Source organism: Monopterus albus, unplaced genomic scaffold, assembly GCF_001952655.1.
Source record: "Monopterus albus unplaced genomic scaffold, M_albus_1.0 scaffold536.1, whole genome shotgun sequence".
Lineage (NCBI taxonomy): Eukaryota > Metazoa > Chordata > Actinopteri > Synbranchiformes > Synbranchidae > Monopterus > Monopterus albus.
Genome location: NW_018128416.1, coordinates 71,771 through 97,401, shown reverse-complemented (window position 1 = coordinate 97,401; position 25,631 = coordinate 71,771). Strand labels below are relative to the sequence as shown.

The 25,631-nt window shown below is 40.2% G+C and overlaps 2 protein-coding genes across 6 annotated transcripts in view; one reads left to right on the top strand and one right to left on the bottom strand.

The window, feature by feature from the left end:
• The window catches only part of frrs1a (ferric-chelate reductase 1a), a 14,383-nt gene extending 3,682 nt beyond the window's left edge, over nucleotides 1-10,701 (bottom strand). The window contains exons 1-4 of one of the 5 annotated variants that reach the window (XM_020588398.1): nucleotides 10,256-10,701; nucleotides 8,896-8,975; nucleotides 8,540-8,704; nucleotides 421-639 (exon numbers count right to left, since the gene is read on the bottom strand). In XM_020588398.1, the coding sequence (XP_020444054.1) occupies nucleotides 421-625 (205 nt within the window). In that variant the 5' untranslated portion in view covers nucleotides 626-639; nucleotides 8,540-8,704; nucleotides 8,896-8,975; nucleotides 10,256-10,701. The other 4 variants (XM_020588399.1, XM_020588397.1, XM_020588401.1 and 1 more) reach the window with 4 other exon arrangements.
• Nucleotides 9,669-25,631, top strand: part of agla (amylo-alpha-1, 6-glucosidase, 4-alpha-glucanotransferase a) — a 41,775-nt gene continuing 25,812 nt past the window's right edge. The window contains 8 exon segments of the mRNA XM_020588395.1: nucleotides 9,669-9,751; nucleotides 11,947-11,969; nucleotides 13,013-13,140; nucleotides 15,962-16,172; nucleotides 20,312-20,481; nucleotides 21,611-21,814; nucleotides 24,124-24,274; nucleotides 24,276-24,303. Of these exon segments, the coding sequence (XP_020444051.1) occupies nucleotides 13,053-13,140; nucleotides 15,962-16,172; nucleotides 20,312-20,481; nucleotides 21,611-21,814; nucleotides 24,124-24,274; nucleotides 24,276-24,303 (852 nt within the window). The 5' untranslated portion in view covers nucleotides 9,669-9,751; nucleotides 11,947-11,969; nucleotides 13,013-13,052.

Here is a 25,631-nt window from a genome sequence, read left to right as displayed (position 1 = left end):
AAGACAACGGGTAGGCGCGGGCTCGAACCCGGAGCCTTCTTGCTGTGAGGTGACAGTGTAAACCACCACTCCACAGTTGTATTTATATTACAGATACAAAACACCAGATGTCTGACCTCTTCCTGTTGGAGCTGTGCATATTTAAAAGCTTAAAGTAAACTTGCGAACAGGAGTAAGGGGCATTATCGGGTGGCACAGTGGTTAGCACTGTCACCTCACAGCAAGAAGGAAGGTTTTGGATTCTAATCCCAACTGGGGCTTTTCTGTGTTGAGTTTGCATGTTCTCCTTATGCCTGCATTCTCCAGGTTCTCTGGCTTCCCCTCACAGTGAAGTTAGGTTAACTGACAATTCTAAATTGTCCCATAGGGTTGTGTCAGGAAGGTTTTGAATATTTCATGCAGGCCACAGTTGTCAGTTACCTTGGATATGGTCTCCGGGGCTGAACGTGGTGGTGTTGGTTGCTAGATGATAGGGGCTGAGAGTGGTTTGACCAGGGAAACCATGGCGAGGTTCCATGTTGCCACAGGCTTTAGTAACCTTGCCATTGGCATAGCAGCCTGCTGGTACCCAGTACCACAGTGAGACGGAAACAAAGAGAAGACAGCGCAGGCCCACAGAAGACATCTGTTACAGGGTGTCTGAAATAAAGAATGGATAAATAAATCACTCATTCTACCACAGACTGACTTCAACCACAAAGATGTATCTGCAGACAGTTTCTTGGTTAAATAACCTGTGAGCCATCCACTACAACTTCAGTCCTTATCTATCATTGCTTACTGTACAGTTCAATTAAGTACAAGCCTATTTCATAGCTGACGGTTTTGAGCAATATTTATTAAAGGAAATATAATTCAGAAAGTCTTAAGACGTATGCTACATGATGTACAGCTAATAGAGTTAACTTTTCTCTAATATTTCACAATGTTAATAACCCTCATAACTGTCTCTCTCTCTCATAAATAACATGATTTCCATTGTATTCTAGTCACTGCAGTACCTGTGCAAAGAGGGCTGTTCTGCTGTCTCCACACTTTGCCTTGACATTTTGCCTTAAAGGAATCCCTGGCCACTGGAGGACCTTTCTACTTAGAAAGAAAACTCATGCACTGAAGTGACTACTCACCACTCTGCTGCAGCACAATGGGAACTTCTGCCTTTAGTGCATGTGAGTGCAATGCTATTTCCACTGTTCCAGTGACCTTGCCTGTGGGTCTGTTTTAAAGTGGAGTGCAAGGTAATATCACAGCAGGTTTACAGCCTAATGACTGGACTATTGGAACATCCTCAGGGCAGGTCGTTTTCATTGCCTTATTACATAGACATCCATTTACATTTACTGCATATAAACAGTACTCTCTATTTTTAGAGAAGTGGAATTTACAATATTTGAAAAAGTATACATACAGAATACAATAGTTGTCTGTTAACCTAAAAAATGTATAATTTTTTTAAACATTGATCCCAAAGTTTCTATAAAATACAAATCACAACTGTTATAATAAAGAAGATTTCTGTGCAGTGTGTTGATGTACTGTAACTGATTTGGTCAGAGGGGATAACTGGGATCAAGGTAATTATAAGCAATTCTGCATTGCTAAAATGCATTAATTCAATAAAAAGAGGACAGATGACAAAGTCAGAGCCACAGTCAAGCTGTCCAACTGACCATCTCACAATAACACTACTGTAGGATACTGCATAGCGGCATGCACGGAGCAACTAAAGACACTTTCCTGTGAAAAAAGCTTACAGTGGTTTGCAGATTTGTAGAAATTCTGTACATTGATGGAACAGAGGAGAGGAATTAAAACAGTTTAGAGAATAAAGGTATAACAATTCAAATCAATTTTATTTATTTATTTATTTTTCACTTTAAAAACAACATCCAGTTGACCAAAGTACTTTACATAGGCAGAATAAAGTCACAATAAATAACTAAAATAAATAAATAGATTCAGTGTAAAAATAAAACAACACAGACACACAGATGACACATTCAATAAATTATAATTAAATTAATTAATTAAAAGGAATGCATCAGGTCCTGCTGTGCATTAAAAGCCAAGGCAAATATGTTTTAAGCAAGGATTTAAAAGTAGGTCAGTAGCTGATCTAACGTTAAAAGGTAGACTATTCCACAATTTAGGGGCTGCAACAGTAAAAGCATGGTCACCTCTAAGATGGTGCCAAACCATTAAGAGCCTTAAAAACAAAAATCAATAACTTAAAATCAATTCTAAAACGGACTGGAAGCCAGTTGAGAGAAGCCAGAATCAGGATTAGATGCTCAAACTTTCTGGTACTTGTCAGAAGACGAGCAGAAGCGTTTTGAACCATCTGAAGACGACAGAGGGATAACTGGGTAACACCATAGTATAAAGCATTGCAATAGTCAAGGCCCTGTGATAGACTGGTGACCTCTCCAGACTTCATGGCAATTAATCAATAATGAATCTTGCAATCAATGGTGGCTGCAGATTGTATGTGTAAACATAGCTTACTACCACCAAGATGTGAAAATGCAAGAAACTGGCACTGCACTGCACTTTGAGACAGGATGCTCCTGATTTTGACGATATTGCACAGGTGAAAGGAGGCGGTTCTGAAGATTTGGTTTATATGTGATTTAAAGGCCATATCCTGGTCAAAAGCATTATCATAGCTGAAGTAGAGAATGTATGTGTAAGCAGGAAACTGACAGCAATAAACATCTGCACAATAAAACAAAGGCCTGATTAAAATGGTTCTCCAATAGTCAGAATTGTTTAACTGATGCCAATAAATTGTAACTGCCAACTACCTGCTGTAAAACACAGAACGTGATGTCTGACACTATCAGAAGCAGATATACTGTCGGAAGTCTAAATATCTCATCAGATTAATCAGTAACAAACCCTGGCACGAGAATGAAATCAGTTATTCTCCTTCACATGGTTGTTTGTGGTCATTCAGAATTATATCTTTCACCAATTCAACAAAGTTTGGAAAATGAAATAGAATCCTACATTGTTCTAGGTTTATTTAATGATTTACACTTCATACTTCAACCCAAACCATATCATGGATCATAATCTGCTAATTCACAGTCTTCCTGACTCATATGCTTCCATTGGGATCTGTCTTAAGGAAATATGGCATTTCTTTTCACTGTTATGCAGACGACATTAAAAAAAACCTAGGGGTGATGTTTAATGGCGATTTAAGATTTGACAAGCAAATCAACTCAGTTGTGAAATCTGGCTTCTTCCACCTCAGGTTGTTAAGTAAAGTCAAGTCATTTCTTTTTTATAATGATTTTGAGATTGCAACCCATGCTTTTCACCTCCCGCCTTGACTATTGCAATGCTTTATACTATGGTGTTACCCAGTTATCCCTCTGTCGTCTTCAGATGGTTCAAAACGCTTCTGCTCATCTTCTGACAAGTACCAGAAAGTTTGAGCATCTAATCCCAATTCTGGCTTCTCTCAACTGGCTTCCAGTCCGTTTTAGAATTGATTTTAAGTTATTGATTTTTGTTTTTAAGGCTCTTAATGGTTTTTCAAAAAACGTTTAGTTTTAGTCTGTTCAATAAATGTTTATCCTGTTTGGCCCATGACCTAAAGTGTGCTTTGAGTTTTGGCCCCCTGTGCGATTGAGTTTGACACCCCTGTTTTAGAGGTTCCTGTGGCCAGATATAAATGCTGAGGTGACCATGCTTTTACTGTTGCAGCCCCTAAATTGTGGAATAGTCTACCTTTTAACGTTAGATCAGCTACTGACCTACTTTTAAATCCTTGCTTAAAACATATTTGCCTTGGCTTTTAATGCACAGCAGGACCTGATGCATTCCTTTTAATTAATTAATTTAATTATAATTTATTGAATGTGTCATCTGTGTGTCTGTGTTGTTTTATTTTTACACTGAATCTATTTATTTATTTTAGTTATTTATTGTGACTTTATTCTGCCTATGTAAAGTACTTTGGTCAACTGGATGTTGTTTTTAAAGTGAAAAATAAATAAATAAATAAAATTGATTTGAATTGTTATACCTTTATTCTCTAAACTGTTTTAATTCCTCTCCTCTGTTCCATCAATGTACAGAATTTCTACAAATCTGCAAACCACTGTAAGCTTTTTTCACAGGAAAGTGTCTTTAGTTGCTCCGTGCATGCCGCTATGCAGTATCCTACAGTAGTGTTATTGTGAGATGGTCAGTTGGACAGCTTGACTGTGGCTCTGACTTTGTCATCTGTCCTCTTTTTATTGAATTAATGCATTTTAGCAATGCATAATTGCTTATAATTGCCTTGATCCCAGTAATCCCCTCTGACCAAATCAGTTACAGAACATCAGCACACTGCACAGAAATCTTTCAATAAAAAAAAAAAAAGCTAGCAATACTACTAGCAGTGATCAGGAGCAATTTGGGGTTCAGTGTCTTGCCCAAGGACACTTCGACATGTGGAGAATGGGACTCAAACAGCCCAAATTCTAGCTGTGGGCAACCATTCTACCTCCTGAGCCACAGCAGCATCCATTATTATTAATAATATTACAGTAATATGATTACAGAAAGTAATGGTTAATGTCTTCATGTATTTGGATTACATTAATTTACCTCATTGTCAAAGGAATTTTTAATGAAGCAACAAAGCCACTGGAATCTTTTGCAGGTATTCCATATCTGGGAATTATTTCCTTCACCAGTGCCTTTATTACTGTGAGAGCATCTGGAGCAGTTTTGGGAAACGCTTCAACTCATTTAGTAAACATGTCTATTATAACCAGACAGAATTTCTTTCCCTCACACTTGTTTAATTCTATAAAGTCCATGCAGATGTGTTGAAACGGGAACTGTGGTTTTGGAAATTGACCTCTTTTAGTTCTCAAGTTCCCTCTTGTGTTGTGGCGAGCACATATTGTACAGTTAGCACAAACATTTTTAGAGTAGTTTGTGAATCCATATGCTGTGAACACTTTGCCTATCATGGCTGTCATCCCTCCTTTTGAGACATGACTTTGTCCATGGCTCTAATTGCAGCATATCTGAAAAGGCTGTTTGGTAGGATGGGTTTTCTTTCTGGTCACTCATACAGCTCTGTTTGTTCATTAAGGATTGCTCCCTTTTTCTTCCATTTCTGGATTTCAGTTTGTGATGCTACTTTTCTGCATATCTTCTAAAACAGTTTGGTCTATTCGAGATGGGTTGTCTACAAGAATGTCTGTTTGTGATGCTTTCTTATCTTCCTCATCAGCTTTTTTATTTCCTAGTGATCTGTCCTCTTAGTGTGTGCTGCACACTTGCAAATGGATACCTTTTTGGGTAACTCTTAGGATCTAAGAGATTTAAAATGAGATCTCTGTGGTTAATTAGTTTCCCTGTTGAAGTCATCATGCCTCGATTTTTCCACTGTTGCACAAAAACATGCACTGTTGAAACACATATTGACTATCGGGGCAAATATTGGCTATTTTCCCTTCAGCTAATTTACACGCCCCTGTTAACGCCACTAACTCTGCTGCCTGGGCAGAGTAGTGTTTTGGGAGGGGTTTTGCTGTCAGTACGGTGTCACGTGTTACTACAGCAAACCCTGGTGCACTTGTTTCATCTGGGTTTTTCTTACTTGACCCATCTACAAACATAGTTATGTCTGCATTGTCATAGGGTACATCAGTTAAATACAGCCTAGTGAGAACTTTCTGTGTTATTTCTGATAAGTTGTCATGAGGTGTCCCATCTGATGCTGTGGGTATGAGTGTGGCTGGGTTTAATGGTGTGCATCTTTCAGTGGTTAGGTGTGGTTGTGACAGCAACACAGTCATGCATGAGAGATGTCTGGTTGGTGACAAATAGGAGATGTTATCTTGCAACCTGCCAGTGTGGGGGGCGCTTGGTGGGGTAGAGGATGAAACGGTACAATGGAGGCTGATGCTTGTACTGCCATAGATGCGGCTACGACAGCCTGCACATAAGGTGGCAGGGCTCTAGCTACAGCGTCCAATCGACTTGAATAATAGGCTGTGGATTTATTCTTTCCCCCATAAGTCTGCATTAAAACTGACATCACATATCCCCCCTTACAGTCTACGTTTTGAACAAAAAGGTTAGCATAGTATGGAAATCCTAGCGTGGCAGAGTTTTACTAGTAGTTGTTTAATCTGTGTGAAAGCTTTTTCTGCTTCCTCTGTCCAGGTCATCTGATCTGCTGCTGCTAACGGAACGTCATAGATCAGTACCATTAATGGAGCTGTGACAGCTGCATAGTTGGAAATCCAGCTCCTACAAAAATGTATCATACCTAAGAATGACATCATTTGTCTTTTAGTTTGTGGTTTGGGTGTTTGTAAGATAGCCGTTCTCCTGTTCTCATCTAGATGTTTCCCTCCTGTGAGAGGTTGTGATAAGAGTGTGCATGAAAGATGCCAAGTTTGTCAGCTGTAGGCAGCTCTCAGTGCAGTTTCCCATAACAAGGGTCTGGCCTTGGAGAAATGTTTAACGTACAGTCACATTTCTTATGTCTCAATGTCTTCCCCATTTATTTTTAGACAAGGTTGTGTAAAAACAACAATAAATGAAATAAAATAAAAAATCCATTTTATCTGCCCCAAAGGGACATGGTTTAACTTGTTGTTTTATACTATTTTATTTTGATGAAACTTTTTATTGCTAGGATTTTATAAACCTGTGTTTTTGGATTGATTGTTTTAGTATTTTTTAGTTGCATGTCCCACTGTGCAGCACTTTGTGCTCTTCAGACTTGTAAAGAGATATATAAATAAAGTTTATTATTATCTTAATTTTTGCTCCTCTGTCAAAAGAATTTTTAATGTTTGTCCCTAAGTAATACATTTTCCCTTCCTGCTTCTCCTATTTTCTACCTCTTTTAACTATTTGCTTCCTCATAACCATGATTTTGTTAATAATTTTGATTCGAAGTGCCACTCAGCATGTCTGGCATAATCTAGTGTATTTGTGAGGCGAGCAGTGCGGTGGTCGTTCATGTGTTTAGTTGTGGAGAGATGTGCTGATTTGGGGCAGACAGCCTTTTAGGAAGGCGTTTTACAGTTGTTGTTCATATGGGCTGTTATTATCTGCATTTTTTTATAGCCCAACTTCCCCACCATTGCCTTCCCCTATTTTGCATTCCTGTCACTCTTTGTAGCACGAGGGGTGAAGCAGTTTGATTTTCTTTCCCCTGCCTTTTTAAGGTCATGCCACAGCATCTCAATTGGATTCAGGTCAGGACTTTGACTAGGCCACTCCAAAGTCTTCATTTTGTTTTTCTTCAGCCATTCAGAAGTGGACTTGCTGGTGTGCTTTGGATCATTGTCCTGCTGCAGAACCCAAGTTCGCTTCAGCTTGAGGTCACAAACGGATGGCCGGACATTCTCCTTCAGGATATTTTGGTACACAGCAGAATTCATGGTTCCATTTATCACAGCAAGTCTTCCAGGGCCTGAAGCAGCAAAACAGCCCCAGACCATCACACTACCACCACCATATTTTACTGTTGGTATGATGTTCTTTTTCTGAAATGCGGTGTTACTTTTACGCCACACATAATGGGACACACACCTTCCAAAAAGTTCAACTTTTGTCTCGTCTGTCCACAGAGTATTATCCCAAAAGTCTTGGGGATCATCAAGATGTTTTCTGGCAAAACTGAGACGAGCCTTTATGTTCTTTTTGCTCAGCAGTGGTTTTCGTCTTGGAACTCTGCCATGCAAACCATTTTTGCCCAGTCTCTTTCTTATGGTGGGGTCATGAACACTCACCTTAACTGAGGCAAGTGAGGCCTGCAGTTCTTTGGATGTTGTTGTGGGGTCTTTTGTGACCTCTTGGATGAGTTGTCGCTGCGCTCTTGGGGTAATTTTGGTCGGCCGGCCACTCCTGGGAAGGTTCTCCACTGTTCCATGTTTTCGCCATTTGTGGATAATGGCTCTCACTGTGGTTCGCTGCAGTCCCAAAGCTTTAGAAATGGCTTTATAACCTTTTCCGGACTGATAGAGCTCCATTATTGTCTTTCTCATTTGTTTTTGAATTTCTTTGGATCTCGGCATGATGTCTAGCTTTTGAGGATCTTTTGGTCTACTTCACTTTGTCAGGCAGGTCCTATTTAAGTGATTTCTTGATTGCGAACAGGTGTGGCAGTAATCAGGCCTGGGTGTGGCTAGAGAAATTGAACTCAGGGGCGATAAACCAGTGTTCTGACAGGGGGGCCAACACTTGTTCACACAGGGCTATATAGTTTTGGATTTTGTTTTCCCTTAATAATAAAAACCTTCATTTAAAAACTGCATGATGTGTTTACTTGTGTTATCTTTGACTAATATATAAATTTGTTTGACGATCTGAAACATTACAGTGTGACAAACATGCAAAAAGATAAGAAATCAGTAAGGGGGCAAACACTTTTTCACACCACTGTAGGCTATGGACTATACGGTCCAACCACCCGTCTCCTATTTTCTCAAAAATAGGGAGGATTACACCTTGTCAGTATCCATTCATACCGTTTTCATTATTATCCATTCATACAGTTTTCTCTTACCTATTCCAGTGAAGTTGTGCTTGTCATCAGAATCCCATCACCTTCCACTCGCCCAGCAGATCCTGGCCTCACGTTAGTCATAACGTTCCAGTATAGAGAACGCGACCGATGTTTTTCTTAAGAGAGGACTCGAACTTCAGCCCGTGCACGGTATCAGGTCCAAACCTGGGCGAGGGAGAGGATGTTTGGGATCCGGCTCGAAAGACCAAGATGTCAAAGGAATTTTTTGAGGCAACAAAGTCAGTGGAATCTTTTTAAGTAATTAGTTTACTTGCAGCAAGGAGACAAGTCATCATGAGCATACAGAGTTGTCTGAGTGAGATTCATACAACATAATATATAGTGAACAGGCGCACCCTGATAACACGACTCAGACGCTAATCATACTGGGACACATGCTTAGTTGACGGTTGGGTCTCTCTTCGTCTGGAGCAGTCTGTAGTGGATTACATCACAGTACACAGAGTTTCACATGAAAGATAGAAAACATCCTTCAGGCCTATACACAGTCAGTTTCTCACATGACTGTTCTGAAAGTTTAAAACACATTAAATAGTAAAATCATGTCTAATAACAGAATTTTTATAACACTCATCTATGTCAGTGGATGATATAATGCTGGTACTGTTCAGTGTCTTACTATTGCAGTTTGGGCCTGGTGTACTGTTCTCTGTCTGACCAGCACCTGCACTGCAGTGCCATCTTACGTAACGCACTAGTATGTACGTGTGTACGTGTCTGGTAAATCTTATAAAGTGCGCAACAGAAATTATGCAAGTGAATATTCTTCGTGAGAAAGAAAACACAACGGCATCCATTTAGAACTAAGCTGTGTTGAATATGTCTGTGTCAGAAATATGGGTTTGCTTTTGAGAGCATAGAAGCTACATGATTGAGGGCGTCAAGAAAGTAAAAACAAAACAAACAACATAGTTCACAAATTCGGCAAAGACAACTGAAATTCTCATAAATAATGCAAGAGAAAGCGTATGATGAACCTAATATTTACACCATACTAGCATTAATCTTTGTCACTTGAATAAACTAGGTTCGAAAGAGCGAAGCTGTTCCACTGTATTCCAACCATTACGGCAACAGTCCCGCCTGCGGACACGCCCCCTCGATTCAGCGTTTTAGCTTCTGTCCATCCAGGAAAAACACACTGGAAACTGTTCTCCTGTTGCTGTGACGAGTCCAAGGCACAAGTGGCAGGTGAATGAGAATTAGCATGTAAACACGGTTTTGCATTGTCGTGTAACATTATCAAGTCTGATTAAGCCTGTGCGAGTTTTACCCCCCAGCTAGTGGCTGGCAGGTCAGAATACAAATGACTAGGTTAGCTAACGTTACGCTAGCTTGCAGACATAGGTTTAGCTAACTGTTACAGTCTTGACGTGACGCTCTGCATGTTGCGCTTGGTAATGCAGCTTTGTTCTCTGCAATGCCAAAATACATTCTCCGTTGTTTTGAGACGACACATGTACATAACCATTACGTTTTTAACAGCCATTCTTTAAAATCGACTTTGGAATCCACCACAAATGTCACGGTCGCTTTGCATGTCCTGCATGACCGTGGCGAGTCATAATCTACCGTGATCTTTATGTGACTGCACGGCACCGTGGGTCGGTATGGACCCGGTGTGCCAAGCAAACTTATCAGTAGCGGGACGAGTTTTATAAATAGATAGTGTGACATTAACGCCGGATTCCTGACCTTGTCCTGTTCTGACTGAAGCACTGCGCAGACTCAGAGCTAGGGTTCAGTGGGGTTCAGTGACCACGGACCAATAAGGAGACAGTGACTCTGGATGCGTTGACCTGCCCTGATGATCACAGAACTGAACCCAAAGCTTTAACTGCATGATTTGGTCACGTGTGTAGGTCCGGACTACACTATAGCTCAAACACACTGTCCAGGACCTTCAGTGGCTCATGAGGGTGCAACCCAGAATCTATTTGTACTGTATTATATGCAGCGTGATTCTAAATCATGAAAATATAAAATGTTATATTTGTTATCATTATTGGATTCATGTTCACTTGCAAAGTGCAAGTAAGCAACATTCTGATTTTGTAGTTGGTCGATGTGGAATTGACACTTATTACTTTATGTACTACTGGGTAGATTAATCCATAGCACGGCGTCATGTTTTAACACAATATAAAGTAAAATATTTGTAGTAGTGTATTTGTAAATATAAGGAAGTGGAAAATGGAAAATTCCTCAAAATTGCATTTAATAACTGTTGTACTTAATAAGTTTTAATTAGTACAGTGGTTGATTAAATACATGTTTTTCCACGTAGTGGTTGATTAAATACATGTTTTTCCACGTGTCATTATGGATCAGTCACCTGACATACTGTATATCACATCAGAGGCCATGCCATATATTTTTAGTCTTCAGGGATTCCTGCAGTCATGCCAGATGTTTAACATTTACTGTCAAATGCCAGTCAGTTTCTAGATTAGTTTGCATTTATCCCAGTTATATTGTGTCCAGTAAGGGAGGGTGGGGGTGGGGCTTGATCTGATCCCAGCTGACACTGGGGAAGGGTTAGGGTTCACCTTGGACAGGCCTCCGGTCTATCACAGGTCCAGTCAAAAGTGTACATTTGAAAGGTTTCAGAGCTCCAGCCCATGCTTCAGGAAGGCTGCAAAGGCTAGATCACCAGCTGTCTGAAATTGGTTTTAGCAGCCCATGCTTCATCTTTAGCAGGCTGGACAACTGTAATGCTCTCTATGCTGGGCTACCAAAATGGACAACTTCAAGGCAGCAGCTCCCATCACTGCAATTCTTAAATCTCTTCACTGGCTCCCTGTAAAATACAGAATTAACTTTAACCTTTTGTTGGTGTCATGGCCAAATCACCTGAGATCAGTTACCACTGTCTCCTCCTTTCAGAAGTGGTTTGAACCTTTTTTATTAAGGCTTGTGGCTAATCCTGTTCTTAACATATTGGTTGTTGTATATGTCTGTGTGCATGTGTTGCTTTATTAATGTGTATAAGTTGTGTGTGATGTACTTACTGTTTTATTGCTCTCTGTTGTCATCTTTATTTTATTGTAATGATTTTGGTGTTGATGTGAGGCACGTTGCCATGGTGTGTTGAAAGGTGTTTTCTAAATAAACATGACCTGACTTCAGCTAATGTAAACCGTGTTTACATTGTTTTCTAAATAAACATGACCTGACTTGATTATCAGCAGCTAATGTCATTTTGAAATTAGGTACTTTATGGTATACAATGTGTTACTGCTAACTTCCTCATACTGTGAAAAAAACATGCTGTGTGTACAAGTTTGTACAATGCATATCTCAGTCAGTTTTCATACCTAAGAACCATTGTTCCATTGTTCATCATTTAACTCTTGTTTATCACTTAACCCTTCTCTGCCACGTAGTCATATTTGCCAACCTTATAATCGTAAGTTGTCTTTAACTCTGTCATGCACCTATTGTGAAGTTTTAACTTGTGAATGCTCACTTTGACCAGTGCCTTTTGTGTCTGTGATATGCTGTCATGAATTCCTGCACTTTTACACCCATTGACTTGTTAAATTAGATTTTTGTTTTTGACTAATGCATGTGTAGCATCTATGCAGTTTCTCACTTTGGGGGTAAATTCATGGAAATCAGAGGTCAACAGAAATAAACTGCTGTGCTCCTTGGCACTGATTCTCCAAATTTCTGAATCTGGAGGGATGAACACCATTCTGGTGTTTAGGTGATGGTGGTGGAGACGCTGTATAACACGTTGCTCCAACATCTCCCATAGGTGTTCAGCGGGGCTGAGATCTGGTACATGATGCCATGTCTTTATCAGACCATTCACTGAGCCCTGTGACCTGTATACAAGTGTCTGCATTTTGTTATATTTCTCTACTTATTTTTAGGTGTGTGTTTTTTGTTTGTCACCTGTTGGATTGATGGTGAAAGTAAACATATACTGCTTTGCCTAAATAACTCAAACAGTTCCTGAAATCCCCAAAATGCCCCCAGTTGTTTTCATAACCAAATGCAGTTTTGTCTTGGTAGCTCAGTACTGGACCCACAGGGAAGAAAAAGCATAATACACACCTCAGTCAACAATAAACTATTTATCAAAGTTGGGATTTATCTGAGGCCTACTGAACATGCCTCGAATGTTGGTGCATAGTTATTCACTATAATTGACAGTGGATCAGATTTCTTGCTTCATTTCGGTCTACAGAGATTTAAACCTTATATGACTGTCACTAAGACCTAGTGCACAATAACCTTTTGGATCTTTCACCTTCAAATTATTTATTTATGTATGCATGCATGCATGTATCACAGTGTGGTAGTGAATTGCACTGAATTCCCAGAAAGCATGCCCTTGTCATTGATGGATGTAATATGCCAGAAAAGAAAATCTGTTTTAGATTTTGGAAAGTGGTTTGTGTTTATGTAAGTAAGTGGTTATAAACCTATGTTTCCTTTTTACAGGAGACCAGGGAACAGTTTTCTTTGAAAGGACCTTCTTAACATGTTACCTCAGCACGTGAAGCAAATCAGAGTTCTAATGCTTAACGAAAAGGAAAATTTAGAGAGGACTCTGTTCAGGCTTGAACAAGGTAATGCTTTCTTACACAACTGTCTGCCACTTGAGTAGATGATTGAATGCTCAAACTTGGTAGAGATGAAATGATATGATTGCTAGCAGCTGTTTTATCCTTTGCTTTATATAAAGTGCAGTTTTATAGACGAGGATTCTGCTGCAGCAGTCAACATGGATATTTACTTGATATTTGTTAGGTTGTAACAACCATTAGTTACTATTTTAAGTGTGAAAGGTTGAATTCAGTTTCATCTCTAAAAATGAAGACACGATACCTTCTGCAATACTCTAGAATACTGTAGCATTTTATTTGAATTTTACCTGTGAAATTGTAAGATGTTGACCCACTCTTCAGCCACCACCATAATGTTTAGTAAGTAAATACATATATTATCACATATTGTTGCTAAGTAAAATATGGGACATACAGAATACACGTAGGATTAGGTTAGGATCAGGTCATGGGACCGGTACATTGGGAATCAATGATGACCTCCATTCAGTTAGTGATGGCGGTAGAAATGTTGTCGGTCAAAAGAATTTCTTTTTAGTGATTTAAATGAATGTCTCAAGCTTTCAAGGGCCAGGCATGAGGGCGATCACCTTCCTAGTCTGCTTAATGATATGGAAGTTAGGAAGGGAATGTGTGGGTATTTGATTATTTCTGGATTAGATCAAATTGTTTAAGGGATTGACTGGGTCCCTCAGAAGTGGCCCATGACTTTGTTTCAGTCTTGTGGAGAAAAGTCAGCCTCCACCTGCACCTCTTATTGTTAGATCAGAAGACACAGGATGAAGGTTAAATGAATCAATTAGACTGCAGTTTTGCTGCCAAACACACACCACTGATCCAGGATATTGCTCTGCTACCGGCTATGACCCATTACCAGTCTAAGGTGGTCAATTTAATGTTATGTATGGGTTTAGTTGGTACCAGATCACATTTGATTGGATAAATTTATACACCTGAGTTCAGGATGCACCAAAAAGAGAGGGATTCATAAACATTCAAAAATGCTTTCTTGACAGTAATGCAGAGATGCAGGTTTCTCACAGTGTTTAAAGCAGGGTTTAATTTGGCACATTGCTCTAGTAAGTAAACTGTGCAAGTCTGTACCAACATTGAGTAAACACAATACAGTTACTGGTCTAGTAAAAGTGCACCGTCACATACAGAACGAAATACAGTCGTGGTTAGATGCTAAACTGTGTTTGTTGCCTTGTACTTGTACATGGGTAATGACAGTAAAGTTTAATCTAATCTAAAAAGTGCACCATTACATATAGAATCTGCTACCTGAAGAAGAGCACTAGTCTCAGCCCTTAGCTTCCAAGCTTGTCTGTTTTCATAGACTGACGTTTGTATTAGTAGCAGCCTCACACTTTACATTTGGGTTTTCATACAACGAACACCACCACAATCAAACTGGAGGCCTCAAACTTGGTTTTCTGAAACTTGCAGATACCCCATGTAGACAGTTGTACAATTCAGTAGAAACCCAACAAAAACATCCTCTCTATATGTGTGAGTTAGAATACATTTGAATAAATAGGCTGTATGCATCTTAACGCTGGTCTGTTTGGGTGACATGAAAGAGGTTGAGCATCCATCCATTTGTTATCTAAACCGCTTATTCCTGAATAGGGTCGCAGGGGGGCTGGAGCCACTTCCAGCTGACACTGGGTGAGAGGCAGGGTCCACCCTGGACTGGTCGCCAGTTTATCACAGGGCTGAGATGTAGACAGACAACCGCAAACACTCACACTCACTCCTATGGGCAAGTTGGAGTCACCAATCAGCCTAACCTGATTGTCTTTGGACTGTGGGAGGAAGCCACAGTACCCGGAGAGAACGCATGCAAGCACAGGGAGAACATGCAGATTCCGCACAAAAAGGCCCCAGGTCAGCTGGGGCTCAAACCCAAAAATCTCTTGTGAGGTGACAGTGCTAACTACTGCGCCACTGCTGAATTTGAACAATCCTGCTTTAAAGCTGTAGGGCATAAGTTCAATATGAACAGAAAGCAGTGATTCCTTTTCAGAAATGGTGTGTGTTTGTGTTGGCTGAAGAAGGAGCAGCTAGTTGTGTTGAAGAGAGAAGTGTACCACTTGACATTTACAGTCACTCTAACACTCTAAACCTGATGGGGATTTTATGACTCCACTTTAAACTGGACTATATATAGACAAACCTGTCATGGTCCAGACTCTGGAGGACCGGGAGTTATTGGCTGATCTCACTATAACTCATTGTATGTGTGTGCACACACTGGTATTCTTTTGTATATTTGAAAACAGCAGAGCTGAGCCTTGGTAAGTGTGCCTAAGATGTGGTTGTCTTGCTGTAAATGAGCAGTAATGACACTGCAGAATGTGCCTGAGGGAACAAACAAACAAACAGTGAGTTAATAGGTTTGAACATCTCGGCACTGGTGCACAAAGGGAGTGAACCTTTTCAAACACGTTGAGGCTTGTGGTAATGGTAAAGTGAAAATAGTTTTCCATTATGTGATGTGTTGCAAATTGCAACTACTCCCCTCCCATTATGATTATTATTATTATTATTATTTTAATGGTCAGGGTTTTCCCTTTGTTTTGTTTTTTGGAATTTGTTAGGCTTTCTGTTTACATTTACAGCACATTCTCACACAACCACACAACTCTCATACACCACCACACCTTGCCTCTGTCTCATTGAATGAACTGAACTCATGATAAATGTAGCCTTCTATGTTTTCACTGTAAAAGAAAAAAGCCATATCTGGACCATAAAAAGCAAACAAACAAAAAACATGGACTTTGTATAAGTGGTGGTTAAAACATTTCCGTCTCCTCAGGTTTTGAACTGCAGTTCCGCCTGGGTCCGAGTCTTCAGGGCAGGAAGGTCACAGTGCACACCAACTACCCACTTGAAGGACAGCGGTTTGAACGAAACAAATTCCATGTTTTGCCGTGGAACTTCCCAACAGGAAGCGAGGATGACTCTGATAAGTTCTGCTCTTTGGACCTTAAGATAGCTGGGTCCTATCAGTACTACTTTGACTCTGGGTAAGACCCTCCTGACAGTGGATTACAGACTATGTCCCACATTTGATAATGTACATTCATATGATAGCATCATATTACCCTCATGAGAGGCAGTGTTTTGAAGGTAAAATAAAGCAAAGGTCAGTTTTTGTCTTAAAGCCAAGTACCACTACATTAAAAAAATCTGCTTCTTCTTTTAAATAGGTTTTTTATCTTTATGAAAAGTGCCTGGAAGTCTCTACTATGACTAGCACTTAAATTTTGTTGAAACTAAATTCAACATATACTCATCTGTGAATGATATAAGGGATATACAATATATCACGACATAACGCCACAGTATGTATCGTTTTGTCTAAGGATATAGATCGTGTGGTCTCCAAAAACCAGTGACTTCATATTTTTTGTAAATAAGATGGCCTAACAGAACTTAAGTCAGTATATCTGGTTGTTCTTTACATAATCAAACCAATGCTAGAAAAGGCAGCTAGTCATACATTGTTGTCATTGTAATGTGACAAAATGTGGAAAAATTCAAGGGGTATGAATACTTTTGCAAGGCACCTTCTCAATAACGATAAGAATTTTTTTCTTAGGAGGGCTGGTTAAAAGCAATGCGTGAAGACCGCACAACAGTGATTAGCATTACATGAACAAGCCCCAAGCATGCGCTCTCCCTAGCTCATAAACAGCCAACCATAGCCCTTGATAATTCAGCATGCCACAAGTGATGTGCAAACAGTCAGTCAGGTGTAGTTTGGTCGCCCCCTCAACATGCAACACAACAACAGAAACAGCATAGAACATGAGGGAGAAGATGAGCAGAGAATGTGAATAAATTGTCAATAAAAATGAACAGGTCAGCTCAGCAGTATGGAAGTGTCCCCCACAAGTCTGACCAAGATGATAGCACAGCTGTAGGGGAACAGTTACGACCAAACCGCTAATACGACAACTCTGTTTTATCATCTCAGCCACTTCCATCCACTGGAGCATGCAGCATGTTGTCCAGGTCCTTCTTCCGCTCCCCTTCAGTGCCTTAGTTTACATTTTATCTTTTGTTTACCTAGTTTGAGAAATTTTTATTATACAGCTTGTTACATCTCACAGCTCTTAGCCTAACATATCTCAAAGCTGAATTTGAGAGAGTTTACATTTCTAATATTTATTGCATCTTACTGATGTTAGGTTAGCACACCAGTTAATTTTACTTGCTTTCTTTATTTAATGTGAATAAAGGTGAGATTGTTACTTATCCGTATGTATTTTTATCTAAGGGGAGTATCTCCCCATCCTCGTGTGCCTTGATAAAAAAAAAATAAAGTGGTTTAATTAAACCTTTTTCTCTGGTTATTTATTTAAAAAAATAGCCTTTTAATAAATAGCTCATTAAAATAGCACTAATTATTGTTAAACTGATATGGCATGGCTGTAGCTCAGGCGGTAGAGTGGTCACCCCCAGCTGGACGGTTGGTAGTTCGATTCCTGTTCTCCCCAGTCCACATGTCGAAGTGTCCTTGGGCAAGACACTGAACCCCAAGTTGCTCCCAATGGCCATAACAGCGCTGCCATTGGTGTGTGTGAGTTGGTGCTGCAAATGGCTGCCTCGGTTCTGTACCAAAGACAAATTCCTTATGTGAGTAACATACTTGGCCAATAAAAGGAATTATTATTATCATATGAAAAAATTATTGTGATAACATTTTTTGCTGTATCGTCCAGCCCTAACTCCAACCTGCGTGCAGCATCTATTGTCAGAACAGCTGTCTGTCAGCAGGAGGACAGCATGGTCTTCTCCAGACTGACTGACAGCAGAAATGTGCCAGACAAAAATAGTCCTCATGTAGGCTCATCAGCAAGGAATCAGCAGTTTTTGTGTTTTATTATTTCCCCATCTTGCTAAAATGGATGGGGGGGAAAGTGAAACCAGAAAGCTCACAGTGACACCAGGAGCCTGATCCATCAGTAGAGATTCTAGTAAAATATTTCCAACACATAAACAGGCTAACAGGTGATCTGCTTGATTTAAGCTGCTGTCTGTGGTGATTATACTTCAAATGCTCAAAAGGAAAAAATAAATTTGAAGCATAAAACAGGAGTCCAGGAATGACGCGTGTGAACAGACACATTTGATAGATTGGAAGTCTCTGACTTGTGAGACGGGTGAGTTACAGACCTGCAGATAAACATTGCGGTGACCGTATCATGGAGAGTTTTATGTCTGTCCACCATTTCTACAGTGAGAGCAGTTGTTTGTGTGTAATCTATTTTTTAGGCGCACCCGTTGCAACCTTTGAAAAAAGTCAGCTGCACCTTGTGTATATATATTTCTATATTTATAAGTACTTTATTTTTTCTTTCTTTGTTTTCTTGGTGTTAACTTGCTTACTTGTCTCCTCTCTGCTTTACTGAAGAACATTGTACATACACATTGAGAGCCACTGTACTGGAGTCAAATTCCTCGTGTGTCCAACACACCTGAAATAAATTCACTTTCATAATACGACTGATCACCAGCTGTCTGGAGCCCTGATGTAGTTTTCCTTGCCAAATTAAGAAGGTGCTTGCCAGACTTGGCTCAAGAGTTGAAATGGTATGACATTTTAATATTCTGATTATAGTGACCAAAATTATCATGATTATCAATATTATAGAAGAAGCTTTTATATATTGTATCACATACATCGAAGTGGTTAGAACCGAGGGCCCCGGGCCGCTTCTTGCCGCCATCACGGGCAACGGGGGTTCAGTGTCTTGCACAAGGACACTTTGACATGTGGACTGTAGGCACCGAGATTCGAACCTTCAACCCTGCTGTTGGGAGGCGGCTGCTCTACCCACCGCACCACTGTCACATCCCCCCTATTTTCACAGTTTTTTTAAGATATGCTGAAAATGTTCTGAGAATACTGATGCACAAACTGATATCATTAATTTGTAGCATTATATTGAAAACCACAAATAAAATTAGCAGCACTATGCACTTGATGAGAAGGGACCAGTAGCATTACCCACTCTGTAAACAAGGGAATAACAGTATTATTATTACTCTCTCACACAAACAGTCTGACTCTTAAGAAGACTGATAGAAACTGCAGTAAACCCAACAACTGACATAAGCACAGAGGAACATAGGGTTGCTCCTATTGGAACAGTTCTGCATCCAAGTTGACGAGTGTCAGATTTTAAATGAACGTAAGATGTTTGGGCAACTCAACTACATAATGTTATCAAGTGCAATGGATGATTAGAGTCTGCAAATACACGACACATACAGCAGCAGAGCAATGTGTATTTAAGGAGGTAGCTAACACTGAAATCCTCAGTTTACATTATTGACAAGCTATTAGCAAGTTAGCCAGACAAACAGTGAGCTTTCCCCCCCACACTCTGAAGTCTCGACACCTTGCCTGGAGCTAAAAGTTCGCTTACTTGGCATTTGGTATAAAGTGTTGCCCCTTGTTGCAGTGGTTTTCTTTCTGCATATTCTGCAGACAGGGTGGACCGTCTCTCTTTTCTAAAGGCAAAAATACGACCACATTTCAGACTTAGTCCTCTTAGAAGGCTGAAAATGATCCAGAGTGCTGTCACTACCTCCTTGCACCATGTTTTGACACAAAACAGGCACAGGTTGCATGCTGTCCCTGCTCTGCCTGACTGTTGCTTTGGCTGATATTGGACATTAGTTAACCCTTCAGCAGGGGAGTTTCAGTGACAATTGGAATTTAAACTGTGTTAACTGTTTTGTTTTGTTTTTAACCATGGTTTACTGTGAAACTAGTAACTGTTTCATTCCTATTCAGTTCTGAATCAACTCAAAACTAAATACCATAATACAAAAAACAAATGAATTTATATTTGTTAATCTTTTGGCATGTGGAAAGTCCATCCTAATACATTTGACCAGTACTTGACTGCAATATACTTGTGGGAAAAAGATTTTTGATTTGGGCTGTATGCATTTATTTAATAACGTTTTTGTAGGTGGCATTCTTTTCTGCTTTGCATTGGTCTTCACAATATTGTTCCAAAGAAACCTTGTTTATTCCAGATACTAGTTCCTAAAGGGTAACGGCACACTTTCAGCCCAACTGCTTCCATTGTTTTTCTATTGCATTATCTATTATGTATTTTTGCTCACCTCCTTTTGTTTCTTGCAGAGAGACAGAACGGTCAGGAGGTGGATACATTGTGGTTGACCCTGTTCTTCGTGTTGGAGCAGACAACCATGTCCTGCCGTTAGATTGCATCACAATCCAGACCTACCTGGCCAAATGTCTGGGACACTTGGATGACTGGCCAGATAGACTAAGAGTAGCCAAGGAGTCAGGTGGGTGACGTGGCTAAAGAGACTTAAGATGTAGCTGTTAACTGTATGGATGACCATGACAGCTCCCAAAAGTGAAGCCACCATAAGTTGTCCCCTGGTGGCTGGTTGCGGTACAGGTCATAAATCCCGCCCCCGCTATGTCGTGGGGGTGGCGTGAACCAAAATAAAAATTGAAAGTTCAAATAAATTTCTTTCATTTTAGGTAGATATTACCACACTGATTTGTGTACAAGTGGTCATTTTTCTGATAATTTAGCTTTTAATAATTATTTGATGATGTAATAAGGTGTGTATTTCAAATAATTTGGCCACAGCTCCACCACTACTGTGCAGGTTCTGGCTGCACACTGTCACAAAAGACGGATGGTCACCCCCATATTTGTGAGCTTTTGCATAGTGGCAGGAAGAGGTGACTCATTGTCCATTTTTACAGTCATGGCCAGAAATATTGGCACCCCTGCATTTCTGTCAGATACCACACCACTTCTCCCAGAAAACTGTTGCAGCCACAAATTCTTCTTTGTTTATTTATTTTGTTTCAATTGTGGATAAGTCTGACTTCTTCCTACTCCATTCAAGCATGTACTAGGTATAAGCAAATTGATATTGGATTATGTGTGTTGTCATATCAACTGTCTTTACATGCTTGAAAGAATAAATCAAATCAAATCAAAGAACACAACGAGGACACAGCTGCTGTAACTTGCTGCCACTCCGCGCAGTGCAACACAGAACACTTAGTCTTAAAATAAAAAGTTACATAAAGGCAACAAAGCATTAGGACCGATACGCACATGAATTATAAAAGTTGCGTCATCAGAACGTTACATTTTACACAGCACAAATAAGCAAATCAAAGGCACCTAAAAACAGGGCAAAGCAGCACTGAAGAGAATCAGGAACAGCAGTAGAGAAAAAAGCATAAAAAAGCCAACTCTGATACATTCCACACAGAACTCCAAAAATGGGCTGGACAGAATTATTGACACCTTTTAAAAATGATCAGAAATAGTTGTATTTCAAGCATCTGATGCTCCTTTATTTTGTAATTGAAACTCACCTGTCACAATCATGCTGTATATTGTAAGTGTGTTTCAGTAACAGTTTCATTGGCGCTGTCCCCTTCTAGGGTACACCATGGTACACTTCACTCCTCTGCAGACTCTAGGAAAGTCCAGGTCCTGTTACTCTTTAGCTGACCAGCTGGCCTTCAGCCCTGAGTTTAGTCCAGAGGGACGGAACTACACCTGGGTAGAGGTGGGGGCGCTGGTGGAGAAGTTCAGGAAAGAATGGAACATGCTCTGTATTACGGATGTGGTGTATAATCATACTGGTGAGTGAGTATTTTATTGTGTTTGTGTTTTTTCTCTTTATTCCAACATGTACAAAAGCCCAACCAGAGTGAACACAGCAGAAACACTCTAGTTATGGAGAATCATGGAAAAGTTGTTTTTCTTTCTTGGGCTTCTGTGGAAACTGTATCTTCATCACTGATGCAGTCTGTAAGCTAGAGCTGAAACCTACTTGGTTTAAAATTGGCCCAGTAGCAGAGTCAGTGCCTGGACAGATTAAACAGGGGGCAGGTTTTCACAGGGAGGGAGTGTGATCTTACAATACCAATGAATCTCACAATAACTAACAACTGCACTGGGCCACTGCTTCTTTATGCAATGAAACAAACACATGTGGTACCTCACATAACACAGTATTACACACAGGCACCTGCCACTTTAGTAAAAACTCTTGCCCTTGCTACAGTGTTGCAAGATGGCACTGTTGAATAACTTCATGATTGTTTCCTTCCTCTCATTGCGACACTTGCATGTTAGATCCTCTTGAAAGGCCAGCTATATGAGCAGGGCCTTTCAGGCATGTCTGTGGTCCGTGAAAACGTTCTTCAAAGTTGAAAATGAGTTTTCACACTTGGCAGTAGAGGGACCAAATGTTAAAACAGGTTTCAGTGCCATCAATAAAAGAGTAGGCTATAAAATAGTCATTTGGGAAGGATGGTTTAAAAAATAGTTCAGTGGTCCACAGCTGATAAACCTCTGTTCTGTCCTATAGTATGGGCTCTTGTGTTTTAATGACACCAAATTCACAATATTTTTTGTTGATAAAATCTACAGATGATTTTATTTCCACCACATTGTCTGTCAAATTCAACATAGATATGGGGTTATGACAGCAGCTGTGTGATACAGTGCTGTGAAAAATCCTGAAGGAGAATGTCCGACCATCAGTTCGTGACCTCAAGCTGAAGCGCACTTGGGTTCTGCAGCAGGACAGTGATCCAGAACACACCAGCACGCCCACCTCTGAATGGCTAAAAAAAATTAAATGAAGGTTTTGGAGTGGCCTAGCTAAAGTCCGGACTTGAATCTGATTGAGATGCTATGGTGTGACCTTAAAAAAGCAGTTTGTGCTCGAAAACCCTCCAGTGTGGCTGAATTAAGAGTTCTGCAAAAAGATGGGCCAAAATTGCTCCGCAGCGATGTGAAAGACTCATTGCCAGTTATTTCAAACACTTGATTGCGTTGTTGCTGCTGAGGGTGGCACAACCAGTTTTTAGGTTTATGGGGCAATTACTTTTAAAAGATTTACTTTTAAACAGATTTAAAATGAGTGTTTCCAAAGAAGTTGTCTGCTTCTCTGCAGCAAACTATACATGGTGTTCACTACTGCATGGCAGTAACTTATGGTGCTGTGTTAACCATGTTTAATAGATCTTTGGCTAGAGACGTAAAATCCAGCGTAACAGATTATAAGCAGTACTTGTATGATAAAAATACTGCGTGGTGTGGCAATTCAGAACCCTGTACTGTTGATGGATAGTATAGTAGGCAAAAAGTAGAAGTGCAGGTTGGATTTTATGAGCCTCATGCAGGGTTACAGATACCTCATTACTGACACAGTGCCACCAGCAGGGCACTACACAGCACGTCAAAAAAGTATGATGCTTTGAATGCCTACGTCTGTAACACCTGACTCCAGTTGACATTTAGGAACATCAGAAGCCTAGAGCTGCTGTTACTTTTTCCACCATCACTTTGTATGCTTAATGGGTATGTTCAATAAAGACATGAAAAATCGTGACTGTTTTAACAACTTATAAATATTGTGTTTGTTGATATTTGTGACTTTTGTGAGGATCAGAAAATTGCAGACAGTGTCACTACCTTTTTTGTGACTGTATGCTGTATTCTACTGAATACAGTTTATAAAGCTGTATTCACATTACAGGCATTAGTATTCAGTTTCAGTCTTTTTTGTCAGGTCTGATCCTTTTGTGTTAATGGATCACATTTATGTTTTGTAAGTGACATGTATCCAGCTTGGATTTGAAAACTGTCACGCATGTGCAGGTTTAACTGAACTCTAGTTTAGGACAGGTTGTGGTAAGTAAAATTTTAGCATCCCTGTCATTACTCCATTTTCAGTGGAGAACTGACAGGCATTTCAGTCCAAGAAATGATGTTAAACTTCTCCCATCTGTGAAAATAATTCACTACATCATTCATTTCTTACTCATCCTAATTACCAACAATTTTAAAGTTTGTGTTCCAGCATTCATTGTACCTGAAACAGTTTAATCACTTAAAACAAATAAATGGTGGTGATTTTGATCACCTCTTTTCCTTACAGCTGCTAACAGTGTGTGGATAAGAAAACATCCTGAGTGTGGTTACAACCTGGTGAACTCTCCTCATCTGCGTCCAGCCTGGGTCTTAGACAGGGCTCTCTGGCATTTAACCACCAGAATAGCAGAAGGCCGCTACAAGGCTAAAGGTCTTCCTGCTTATTACCACTGAGAGCCATCTGAATGTGAGTGCACACATTTGAGCTGGGCACACACTGCACAACTGTACAGACTATGAAAACTGTAGACATTACACATTTCTTGGCTTATCAAAAACAGTCTACCTTTCACTCCTTTTGTGTGGAGCATTAATAGACCTGTGACCTTTGCAAGGACATGTCAAGTTAATGAGCAGCTTCATCCATATTTTCATTGATGGGTTATTATACTGTAGGATTTTCAGACTATAGCCTTTGTGTATAAAAATGTGGTATATAACTAAGCTTGCCTTGCTTCATAGGCCTGCTTAAAACAGGAACATATAATCTTTCACCTCATCTGACTGTAGTCATTACAGTATTTGCAGTACCTTAAAACATTATAAGAACACTGTCAAATGGCATATAGTCCAAAAAATAACTCGGCCACTTGTAGCTGAGCCACTTGCAGTTACAGACTCGTCCATCACTTTGCGGAATTGATGTTTTTCCGCACACAGACAGCTGAGCTGTTGCACATGGATTCACACTTTACACAGTGAAACCAATAGGAACAAGGTGGTCAAGATGGACACAGCACCACTACTGGGAATGAATTAATTTTAAGATGAACATTTGACTGCAAAGCAGACGCCATGTTGGTTTAATTTTGATGTGTGATGCCTTAAAAACAAAGAGTATTGGAGTTGTTTATTTCATCCAGTGTTAACATGATGTAACCTCAAAGAAGGCTTGGAACAAGGGTCTGCACAATATCCTACAGTACATGATGCAGGAGAAATGATTATTAGGTGTAATTTAGTGAGGGTGAATTGCCCTAAGTCACCACCCTCCCCACTTGCTTCTTGTTCTATCTGTGTTTGTAGGAAAATGCAGTTTATCATTCATTTAGAAATTATATTGCATCGGAATACAATCCAATTATGCGTTCAATTGTAAAGGAACATTTTCAGAGATGGGGACTGAACAAGTAGGCTATAAAATAGTAATATGAAAACCTACTGAACCCGGTGGTGGACACCGGAAGTAAGGGATGCCGTCAAGCTGAAGAAGGAGTCCTTTCGAGCCTGGTTGGCTCGTGGGACTCCTGAGACAGCTGACAGGTACCGGCAGGCCAAGCGGGCTGCAGCCCAGGCGGTTGTGGAGGCAAAAACTCGGGCCTGGGAAGAGTTCGGTGAGGCCATGGAGAAGGACTATCGGGCGGCCTCGAAGAGATTCTGGCAAACCGTCCGGCGCCTCAGGAGGGGGAAACAGTGCCCTGCCAAAACTGTTTACAGTGGAGGTGGGCAGCTGTTGACCTCAACTGGGGACATTGTCGGACGGTGGAAGGAATACTTCAAGGATCTCCTCAATCC